The sequence below is a fragment of the Lates calcarifer genome, unplaced genomic scaffold (genome assembly GCF_001640805.2).
Source record: "Lates calcarifer isolate ASB-BC8 unplaced genomic scaffold, TLL_Latcal_v3 _unitig_5776_quiver_344, whole genome shotgun sequence".
In the NCBI taxonomy this organism is placed as follows: Eukaryota; Metazoa; Chordata; class Actinopteri; family Centropomidae; genus Lates; species Lates calcarifer.
Window position 1 is genome coordinate 887,501 of NW_026117718.1, and position 12,156 is coordinate 899,656.

The 12,156-nt window shown below is 39.6% G+C and overlaps 1 protein-coding gene across 2 annotated transcripts; it reads right to left on the reverse strand.

Annotated features, from left to right (window-relative positions):
* Positions 1–3,297: 3,297 nt before the first annotated feature.
* On the reverse strand, positions 3,298–11,987 carry trub1 (TruB pseudouridine (psi) synthase family member 1). Of its 2 annotated transcripts, XM_018666505.2 has the most exons (9): positions 11,833–11,987; positions 11,649–11,747; positions 9,500–9,555; positions 7,766–7,847; positions 7,549–7,621; positions 4,659–4,798; positions 4,464–4,520; positions 4,116–4,335; positions 3,298–3,654 (listed from the first exon to the last, which is right to left on the reverse strand). In XM_018666505.2, exons 1-8 carry the CDS (start codon positions 11,978–11,980, stop codon positions 4,154–4,156), a joined length of 837 nt encoding a protein of 278 aa, XP_018522021.1. In that variant the 5' UTR covers positions 11,981–11,987; the 3' UTR covers positions 3,298–3,654; positions 4,116–4,153. The 2 variants fall into 2 exon arrangements, with proteins under 2 accessions (XP_018522021.1, XP_018522020.1); XM_018666504.2 differs by having other exon boundaries at positions 3,298–4,335.
* Positions 11,988–12,156: the final 169 nt, after the last annotated feature.

Consider the following 12,156-nt stretch of genomic DNA (forward strand, 5'->3'; position numbering starts at 1 on the left):
GATTGATAACTTCAGAGCTGCTGCTGCTGCTCCGTGGCAGCTGGCGCCATATATCTTCCTATAGAGTCAAAGATCCAGCTTCTCTCCCCTGTCTGCTCTTTAGAATATCACATTATCTAGATTATCAGTGAAGGCACTGAGATCTTACCTGAAAGCAGTCTGAATGTTTTTGTATGGTAATATGGGACACAGCAGTGTGATAACAACAACAACAATAACAATAATTTCTATAGCACCTTTCAAAACTAGAGTGACAAGGTGCTTCACACAATACCATACAATATGTACCATAATTTAAAAGAACATCATGTGAGAGAGAGATACAATAACATAAAGTAACAACTATATAACAATTGCTAGCAAAATGCTAGTTTGTGCAGGTGGGTTTTTAGAATCTATTTAAAGCATGGGCCCCTATGTTTTAAGCCTGGACCATGAAACTCTTAACAACATCTGAGTCTCTGATCTGAGGGGTCTGGGTGCAGAATAGGGGGTTAAGAGTTCAGAGATGTATGATGGAGCCAGATCATGTAGTGCCATGAAAGTAAACAGAGGAATCTTGAATTCTTGAAGATTCTTGATGTGCTGGTTGAAGCTGAGGAGCTGATCAAAAACAACTTCCAAGTTCTTAGTGTTTCATGTTAGCTACTAGTTTTCTGAGGTGGGGAGTCACAGTGGCTATGCTTATTCAGTATGGACCAGCTGCCTTTATGTCATCCCTTTTGATTGCTTATTGGGCCATTACCCCCCTCCCACTTACATAAAACCTAATAAAATGTAATGGGTTTCATCATATGGAAAACCATCTGGGACAAAAGATTTTTAAAAAGGAGATAATAAAGTCACAATTTTGAATATAATAATTTTGATTTATTATTGAAACCCCGCCCGCAGGATCAAAAACCTCTGGCTTGCTTGTTCAAGACTCAGATTTGTTTCAATCGTTTGATGATATTTGTATAGAGTTTCAAATCCCCAGATCATATTTTTTGTCATGTTACTGTTTCCCTGCTCAAAAAGAAACAATTCAGATTACATGTCACTGAGTTGGATCAACTTATCAATTCTGCCACTTCAGATAAGGGCAAAATTTCCCACTCATATAAAATTTTACCTGTGCACTCCCCCAATTCTTCAGTAAGACGGGAAAAAGACCTAAGCCTTGCTTTCATTGATGAAGAATGGGCATGCATCCCCATTGGTCATTAATATCAAAGTTAAAGAAACTAATTACAAATCTTTAACCCTAGTGAAGTTTGATAAATTTGATCATACAGTTTCCCAGCCCTTGTGTAGAAAGTGTAATAATGAACCTGGAACATATATGAATTTATTCTGGAATTGTAAAGTTGCTTATTCCTTTTGGAAGGGGGTTCATGAGGCAGTCCAGGATATCCTTGATTTTTTTTTTCTTTGCCCCAAGCTGTACTTGATGAATTCGGACAGCTTTCTTTCTGAAACAATTTAATGTGTTTTACAATGCTTACTTATTTTGCTAAAAAAATCTTGCAATTGAATTTCTACTACTAGAGGGAATTACAAGTGAACGACAATTGAGACTGCAATGTTTTAAGTCCACATGGTCTTCAGTACTAGAATATATCACCAAAATCAATAACACCAAATCAAAAACTACAGGCTGTCATTGTAGGATGTATTTATCAATACATTAATTTTATTATGTTGTTTAATTTTGTATGTTGTTCTTTTTTTGTTCTGTTTTGTTTCTTTATGTATGTATGTATTTGTGTGTGTGTGTGTGTGGGGGGGGGGGGGGCATACTGTGTAAAAACACATGAAAACAGCTGATTACTTCTCCAACCTGTGCTAATTAGAATCTGTTAAGTTAGTGCATGCTGGAAGGTTAGTACTAGGAGGGTCACCCACTGCCTGAATGCAAGTAAAGAAATCATTTGTTACCAAGCTGTCACACAAGAAACATCTCATGATGGGCAGAGGCAGAGAGCTTTCCCAAAACCAAGAGCAGCATGGCAGTGGCACTGATTACAGATGGATTTCTAAGGGTTTAGTTCTCACAATAAGCAATGCACTCCACCACCACAGTCTCAATGCATGATCACCCTGGAAGACTTCATTACTAAAGAAAAGGCATGTTGAAGCTCATTTGAAGTTTGCCACACAACATTTGGAGAAGCCTGTAGATTACTGGGACTGTAGTGTAGTGTGGTCAGACAAGACAAAAATGTAACTTTTTGGCAACAAGACGACACGATATGTCAGGAGAAATGGCTCTGTATATGACCCTGCAAATACTGTACCATAACATGATGCTTCCACATCCAATATCCAAATTATTGAATGGAGGATGAATGGAGTCATGTACAGGGAAATCCTTGAGAAGAATCTGTTGCCATCCACTAGGACGATGAGACTGAGATAGGGGTGGACCTTCCAGCAGGACAACAATCCAAAATATACTGCAAAGGAGACTGTCAGTTGGTTCCAGAGGAAGAAAATAAAGGTGTTGAAATGGTCCAGCTAATCATCAGTTTTAAACCCAACAGAGCATGATGAAGGAACTGAATATCAAGATTCATCAGCAGGCCCCAGGAATCTTCCAGATTGAAAATCTGTCTGTGCAGAAAAATAGGCTGAAATCCCACCTGAACACTGTGAGAAATTTGTTTCTTCATACTGGACTATCTTGTAGCTCTCCAGCAAGTATTAAATAATTTTCAGTTAATGTGTTCAATATTGTTTCCTTTGTCATTCCACCTTATTGCATTTAACTTTTTTTATGGATTGGAATGTTACAAACTCTTTAACTGTGTAGTCTTATTGAGTTAATACCAATATCTGGTCTAAATTTCACGTGAATAGCTGCATTGGAAATATGTTTAATGAAAAAAATGCTGGTGTGTTGAATACTTATTTACCCCACTGTATATTTTAAAAAACAAACAAAAAGTATGAAACAAGACATTTACAAGAAGTCGTACTACTGTGGCAGGATGTTTTTGTTGTGGCAGACACAGAAAACAATGGAGACTGAAACTGACTTGTGAATTTGAGGGTTTTATACCATAGTCGATATCTGTCCCCCTAGTGTAGTCTGCATCATTGGTGAAATGCCTGTCCGACAGTTATGCCTGACTACTTCTGTCCAAGGACACATCATTCTTTTCACACTGCCTGTTCAAGTACATACACTCCTGATCAAAATTTTAAGACCAGTTGAAAAACTGCAAGAACTCACATTTTGCACTGTTGGATCTTAAGAAGGTTCTAAGTAGTGCTTCAAAATGCAAAAAGAAGAAATAGGAGTGAGACAAGAAAAAATTTTGAGTAAGCAATTTATTGCAAACAACCATTAAACTGAAATAGGCTGTTCATCAGCTGATCAAAAGTTTAAGACCACATCTCAAAAAAACCCAAAAACCCCCTAAAATAGAAATAGTCCGTTTGGAGTTTGCACGAGAGCACCAAACATGGGACATTGAAAGGTGGAAGAAAGTTTTATTCTCTGATGAGAAAAAAATTAATCTTGACGGTCCTGATGGCTTCCAACGTTACTGGCATGACAAGGAGATCCCACCTGAGATGTTTTCTACACAGCACAGTGGAGGGGGCACCATCATGATCTGGGGGGGCTTTTTCCTTCAATGGAACAATGGTGTTTTTTATGTTTTTCCTCTGAAATTGAAATTTGCAGTGTTCATTGTCAAGCAGTGTTCCCCGACACAACCTAACTTTTCTCATTCACAGTGGAAGTGCTTTTCAAAAGCTGTAGTAAATAACTATATATACTTTATTTTGTTTCTATTACCCAGCACTAGAGTAAGGGCTATGAATGAATGAAGACAGAAGCTGGGGTTTAAGTGGGACTGCAAATTTCAAATACAGAATTATTGACAAATTTAACTAAACTTAAATTGCAGGTGAGACAGAGAAAAGTGAGAAACCACAAATATGCAGACTCAAACTCATGAGTCCAGTGTAGAATGATGACACAGAGCCAGTGATTTTGACCAACTTTCTCAACTTGTCTCACATAATTTGCAAACAAATACACCTTCAAATATCCAGGTAAAACAGACACATTGATACCTGACGTTCTTTACATTGAAAAGCCAAAGAGGTGCATCATGACTGACCATTGGACAGACTGATCGGGCTGCTCAGGATCCATTCCTCAGGTGTCAGCCTCTGATGGTTTTGTATAGTCCACACCCTGCTCTGACTCTGAGCAGTGCTTCAGAGAGCGCAGAATATGTTCCAGTGTCCACTGCTCCTCGTGTAAAGCGTGCTCCTCCAGGGTGAACTGGCCCTGCTTGGTCCGGATCAGGTTCCTCACATGGGCACAGGATGACAGAGCTGCAGCATACAGACAATGATAATTCTTATAATCCAGTGTGAGCATGTTAATTTCTGATCTGTTGGTTCAGTGTATTCACTTTCCATAAATATGTTGAGGAGGAAACTGTGAAACAGAATAATCTCACCTTTGCCCAAGTCATCCACCAAACTCCTGACATAAAATCCACCACCACACTCAATATCTGCAAATACAACTACTGTCACTATATTTGAATGTGAATTTCAGAATAACAAGAACATGGAAACGGCAGGAAACTACATCCAAAATGCTATTTTAAGAAGTTGGTAATGAAATACTTCATTATGCAACATGTGCTGACCCAGAGTGAAGAGAGGAGGTTTGAACTCCTGCAGGGTCAGGTTGTACACAGTGACTGGTCTGGCAGGTTTGGCCTCAACCTTGTGACCTTTCTTCAACAGGACAGACAGACGCTGGCCATCTTTTTTCAGAGCAGAGTAGCTAAAATGACAAACATCAATAAATCACACCATCTGCTGTTTTTAATGGAAAAGTTGCAGTAAGAACAGTGTTTATATGGATTCCACCAATCTGACTGTTCCAGGTGACACTACTGCAGAACAATTCCCTGTTCCCTGAGAGCAAAATGTTGAAACTTTAGGCTGTTTACCTACATAAAGTGCCACAGGCAAGAAAGTTTCCTTAAACTAACAGGGAAACCTCTTCACAGTGTATTTGACAGAGATAAAAATTAAGTCCAGCTAGCAACCTCTAGAGGTTGAGAGAAAAGTTCACTACACCAGAATAAATATTACTGTTAGGTTACCAAACCCTAATGACACTGCAAATATCTTTACAATTTAGATTTCAGAGTAAATTTTACTAATGTGAAATACTGAACATATTAAATAATAACTGATGAAAGTCTGAAAGTCTCAGCAATCATACATACATCACATAAAGCATGATTATTAAGGAAATTCATCTGCATGTCAATGAATGAAACAACATACTTACAAGGTGAAATGAGGCTCTGCTGAAATGCAGCATGACCTGACCTGCTTCAAGGTCAGTTAGCTTCTGTTTTTGCCTGTTTATTACAGGCAGATCAGTATGGTTGCAACAAGCGGTTATTTTTTGATTAATCTACCCATTGTCATTTGGACAATACAATGCCAGCAAAGTGTGAAAAATGTCAATCAAAAGTTCTCTGAGTCCAGGGGTGACATGTGTCTTCTTTTATCCAACCACACAGTCCAAAATCCAGAGATACTCAGTTTAGTGTCATAGAATACTATGAAAACAAGCAAATAGTCACATATGAGAAGCTGGAACCACTGAATGTTTGCTATTTTTTGCTTAAAAATGCTTGACAGTTATTTAATTATCAAATTTTTTGGCATTATCAAAATTACTGATGTGACTCATTGATTGTTCATCTACTTGATCCAGGTCTAAAGATTTGTGCAACCAATCACAATGAGCAACATCACAAATGGCAAAAGCTACATGACAATGTAAAAACCATAGCAGATCACTGTCTTGTTTAAGTCCTGCAGCAGTCCATAAAATCACTGACACTTTCAGCATGATTTATTAATTGTTTGTTCTGGCTTTAAATTCTGAATTGGCAAACTTAAAATAGCCATTTTGGACTCAGTTTTCAGTCAATAGAGATGCAATGGTGCTACACCACTGTGTAGTGTACCTGTTAACATGACCAATATGGGTTGCCACAACCTCAGTCTCTATAGATCGGCGCACGGACTGCAGGAGCCGGGGATTGAACCAGCAACCTCCCGGTTGGTGGACGACCGCTCTAGCTCCTGATCATCCCAGTATGAACTAGTCTCTACCATGTCTACTGACACAATGCCATAGAGGGCACAGCTGATATCAAAAGTGGCTCATCTTATGCTCCTTGAACATCCAACCATATAAAACAGAAGTGAAATTACATGAAATTGTAACAAGAAGAGAACTCAAATGAAGCACAGAGTAGGAGGGGAAACTCAACTTAAGTAAATCTATAACAAAAACGGAATAGAAAAATGATTGATTATTGATAGATCGCAACCAAATCACCTAATTTTACCATTTGTACTCGTGAGGCATTTTTAATTGGTGCAACAGGGCCAACCCAGTGGCCTATGGCTAGGATGCATACCAAATGGGTGCAAATTAAGGATGCACGATAATTATCGAAAAATATTTGATAAAAATGCGCCGTTTTTTATCGGTCCGATAATGAAATTTAATCCCATAAATAGATCCGATAATGTAATGGCATTTCAACGCCAGCAGGTGGCACTATGCTGTGGCTAAATCATGGAAAACGAGTCTCAACACGTCAACTGCTGCACTGCTGCTGCTGCCGCCGCTACTTCTACACGTTGTGCCCAGGGATAATGCATGCAACATGACAAAGGCCATGAAGAAATGTGGGATTGCAAGCGTGGGCTGTATGGCGCACACCTTACAGCTCACCGTGAACGGGGCGGCGCTGAGCTAAAGCAGCATCACCGACTGTGTCGATCGGCAGGAAAATGGTAGGCCACTTTAAACATACACAACTTGCCACCTCCCGTCCGAGAGGTCGGTCAGAGCTACTAAAATATACATTTTGAATCACTACATCTTTGCCTTTTTACTCAATTTGGTGCAGAAAACTGCAAATTACATGAAGATCTTTTTTAAATATAAAATGTAAACCTATCGGTTCTCGGTATCAGCCATCAGAGGCAGTTAGTTATCAGTATATGGGGTTGAAATTTTTCATATCGTACATCCCTAGTGCAAATGCCCCCACTGCCCTGCTCTCCTTCTCTGCATTTCTTTTCTTTCTGCTGTCCCTGTCAAATAAAGACATAAAGCCCCCATGTAATAGAATCACCAGATTCCAAAGGCCTCCTCCTCTGAAGACTATTAACCCTGTTTGTGCTCAGCAAACATCATGACCACCAGCCTGTTAACATTATCTGCCACTGAAGTCTTAGAACTGTGAATACGTATAGAAAGCTGAGAATGTGGTGTGGGGAGTGGTGTAACAGTACTCATAGTATCCTAAGTGGAAAGGTTTCCTACACAGAAGAATAATGGCATTTTGCCTATTTGAATTTTGTGTGTATGTGACTTTAACCTAATGGTATTACTTAAGAATAATCTGTAGTGAAACTCTTGAACAGTTTACTTCCACATACACAAGTGTTACTGTGATGGAAGCATTTACTCTGATTGTGAACCTTACTCACAGTGGAGGAACTTGCATAATGTCACCAGTAAAGGATTGCAGCTTCTCCTCAAAGTCCAACCTGGTTATGTGTTCTGTGGGGTAAAAAACAAAATCACAAACATACTGTGAGACATGTTCCAACAGAATCAGTGGCTTGCATGAACAAAATATAAATAAACTGCTGAAGGGAATAAACTGTTGAGATGAAATGATATGATTTGTGCTGGATGTATTACCAAAGTCTTTCTCCAGAACCACACTGCCAGTAGCATCAAGAGTGTCTGTTGCTTTTCCGAGTTCCCCAACAGCAACATATTTCTGAAAAATAAACACTCACACTTTTGTTTGGCTTTGTATAGAACATAAAGTTTAAACTGGCTATAAACTGATATTATTAGTCAATAATATCAATAATATTACTGTCACATATATCCAATGATTAGTATCAGACTACATGTCAGCTGTTAAGTATTAAGAAATGTCAGGACAGAAATACGAAATCAACAAATGTCAACATTGCACAGTTGATCACAACTCTTTTACTGAATTAAGAGATCAAAATCAGCCACACTTGTTATGTGTTCATGTTTTCAAAAAAAATCTACAACTGGATGAAACATTGTTATCAGAATTTTTAAAGTCTCTCAAGTATATGATATTAGTATTAGTCTTAGAAGTCCAGTATGTGCAGTCACTTCGAACATGCACTAATGACATCACTTCAGGTAACAAACACTTCAAAAATGGGTTCCAAGAGGTCATAAAAAGTTTCACAAATTACAACAGTTTTTTTCTGGAATGATACTTGAAATAAATAAAATTATTTTTGGTGAAATTCTGGTGAAATGAACAGCTTTGGGGAGACTGCCTCACCTTTTCTTTGAGTACTGTCAAATACCTTTGCATGGCACAGCTGAAAAAGTTCCTGAGATAAAACAAATCACGAGTTCTGTTTCATCCCTTCCTGACCATCAGTGGCAACAAAGCAAATGTCTCCCTGTGCACATTGAGATCTGATAAATAAAATCATGTGTGTGATGTGTGGGCCACCTGTACTATGAATGCCATGTGGTAGCCTGTTGCCCTCTTGATTTACTCACTGTTAGCCTGGTGTTTACTGCTCACTAATTACTCAGTAAGAACTGTTTAGTTCTGTATTTTGCTTGCAGTTCCAAAGGAAGGTAAGCAGATTTTGTGTTGGTGGTGTTTGTCAGTCTGCGTGTAAATTACAGCTTAGATTTCTTGACCACGCTTGCAGGTCTGCTAGAAGTCTTGATTGCTGTGGCTTCACAGTTCTCTTCAGATTTCATAGCCTGATAGCCACATCCTCAAGACGGTAAGAGGTCAGGGTCCCTCTCACTGGGGGATGGAGGCTTTACAGGCTGAAAGCTCTGAGTGTAGCTGCTGACGGGGGATCAGCCACTCCTAACTGGCCTCAATTTGGGAGACCTTGTGGAACCAGCACCTTCCACAAGGGCAGTTTACAAAAACCTATGGGCTACATTTTCTCCATGGTGGGGGGACTGTGAGATCTGGTTGCCTGCCCTCTACAGAACACAGTGCATTATTTACAATATCCCCTTGGACCCCAAAAAAAGGTAAGTGAAGTCTTTGGAAGTATCTGCACAAATATGTCTTTCAATTATTTTAAAATTATTATGATAGCTGTGAAAGAACATCAAGACAGCAGTTTACACCAGAGTGTTTCTAAGCTGAAGCAGTTCTGTAGACAAAAATGTTCTCCTGAACACTGTGCAAGTCTGATCCACAGCTACAGAAAGCTCTTGTTGAGTTAATGCTGTCAAAGGAGGTTCGATCAGTTATTTAATCCAAGGATTCACTGAATGTTTAATAGGCTTGTTTAATGAACACATGAAGTTGTAATTATTGGCTTGTTAATTCCCTTGAGCACATTGTGTTTGTACCGTAGGTCTATTTTTACTTGTCAAAGTAAGTGAAAACAAACTCACCTTTGAACCAGCTAACATGGTACTAAGCATTTTTGTGCCATTCCCAACACCAACAACTGAAAGAAATAGAGACAGTGTTAAACGAGTGTCAGAAATGTACACGAGGATCTGTGTGAGGTGTAAATTTCATCAGAGGGTGTACACAAGGCTTTGTATGGACATGTATCCTTCAATTTGTTCTGTTACACATCCAAAAGGATGTATAACTAATGACAGTTCTGCTATTTTTAGAACAGCTGGAGCCTATCCCACCTGTCCATGGGGCGAGAGGCGGGGTATACCCTGTACAGATCGCCAGTCCATCAAAGCCAACATATATAGACAAACAACCTACCTACAGGCAATTTAGAGTTATCAATTAACCTAAGCTGCATGTCTTTGGACTGTGGGAGGAAGCCGGAGTCCCCAGAGAACACAGGGAGAACATGCAAATTCCACACAGAAAAGCAAACCCAGAACCGAGGCGACAGTGCTAACCACTGCACCACTGTGTTGCCCCATCTATAGTCCCAGATTGTCACCACCACTGACAATAACTTAAATTTAAAAAAAAACTTCAGATAAATTAATGCTGTCAAGAAAAAAAAACTAAATTCATGAATGTAATAAGTGTTGGATTGTATCTAATAGTGCAGGTGTACTTAATTACATGCCCACCAGGGCACAGTCTTATTTATTTGTAATATCCCATTTGAGTACAGTTTCCTCTGTTGTATCAGAGGGTACTGGTATTGTACAAGTTTGGATCAGGGGAAGAGGTTGCCCATATGGCTGACAAGTTAACATTCAGTTTGAACTATATAGTGATAGAAGCTCTGTTAGAGGGATGTCAGTGTCAGTCTGGTACTTGGTCTGAAACTTTGGTCCCAAATATGTCAACAATATGTCAAATTATAAGAAGGATTACTATGATGTTTTGTACATTTTGTGAGATTCATAGTTCTCAGTGGATGAATCCTACTAACTTTGTTGATCCCCCAACTTTTCCTCTAGTGCCAACATGAGGTTTGTTATGGTGCTAAGCTAACGTAGGCTCGATGAAATAACTAATCTCTCCTGCCAAGGTTAGCCCAACACGTAGCGAAAGCCTGCCAGTCCCTATGTGTTGCAGGTAATGTGAACATGTTGGCCTGTTCTTACCTGGGTGAGTGTTTTACTTTCCTGACTGAAGGGATTTGTGTTTCTTTCTTGTGCTTCTCCAGGTGGTGTCTTTCCAACCACATTTTCTCTCTCACCTGCTGCCAATTTGGGTTGAAAAGCCCCAAAACACCCCCACCACCACCACCCTCACATGTGTATCAGGTTCCTACCACAACCCAAACCACACCTACAGACCCCAGAGAAAGACTGAATCATAAAAGGTTGCACATTTTAATTTTTGGTTAAATTTTGGTGACATGTCCATGATCTCCTCAGGATGAATAGTGTCTGTTCACCTAGTTCCATCATCATATAAAAATGTCAGTTTGTCCAGTTTGTCCCCATCAGTCTCAGTTGGACTTTGGGTTTAGTGCAAATTAGAAAACGTTAGCATACTAACACAACTGAGACTGTGGAAATGGTAAATGTTGTCAGAACTTATCATCACAAGTTACATTGTCACTGTGAACATGTTAACATGCTGACATTAGAATTTTGCTCAAAGCTCATTGTGCTTAAGTACAGTCCCACACATCTGACATGCATGTCCATCAGAGCTGCTCACTAAAAGTCGATCATTCAACGCACCTCACAAAGTGTGATTTGATGACTCGTTGCACTTTTTAGTTTTAGCATCTCGCAGTAGACACACGGAGAGCAATGCAGTAACAACAGTGTGGCAGGCTTTAAACTTTACAACCCTGTCTTGTCTTAAAATGACCGAACCACAAAACTAACAGTGATAGAAGTAGAGAATTGATAGAACATGAGAGCAGAGCGACACCGGACAGCGCAAGATAGGGCAATGGCTGTTAGTTTAGAAATGTAATCACGAATCACGATATTTTACCAATGGTTAATACATTTAGTAAGTTGAATGTGTCCGTGGCATCCTCCTTCAAAACTGCACCACCACAACCCAGTCAAAGACTGAGCACAGTCTATATGCAGGAATGAAAACAGTCGCACGTGGACCAACACCTGGGTGTACATGGTCCAGTCCGCTTACCTAACACTCCACTGGCAGCACTATCAAGGGTCCCTCCGTGCCCCATCTTCAGGCTCTGCTTCTTCCTCTTTCGCGGGTTTGGGTTTTGGACACCAGCCTCTGAAAGGTACGTAACAAAAAAGCATTTCACTGTCATTCTGTCATCACAACACAATTGTATCTTGCTGTTGTCTTGTGGTATTACCCTTGAGTAAAGTTTCTTTGAGCGTATTTAACACGTCTGCAGATGTAGGCCCTTGTTTTTTATATATCGCAAACAGCCCATTTAAGGACTGTAGTTTAGACAGAGAACTAGTTATCGGAACCGTGGTGTTAGTTATACTCCCGGCCATGCTCGCTATCTTCTTCAGCTAATACTCTTCCTCTTCTACTTGTTTAGCTGGTAACTGCGGCTTAGCGAATTGTTCTTACCGCCACCTACAGGTTCAACGGGTTAATTACGTCTCGAACCCCGACTATGAAAGAACAGTACATTATATTTAGCATAACATAACTGGCAAGCTTGATT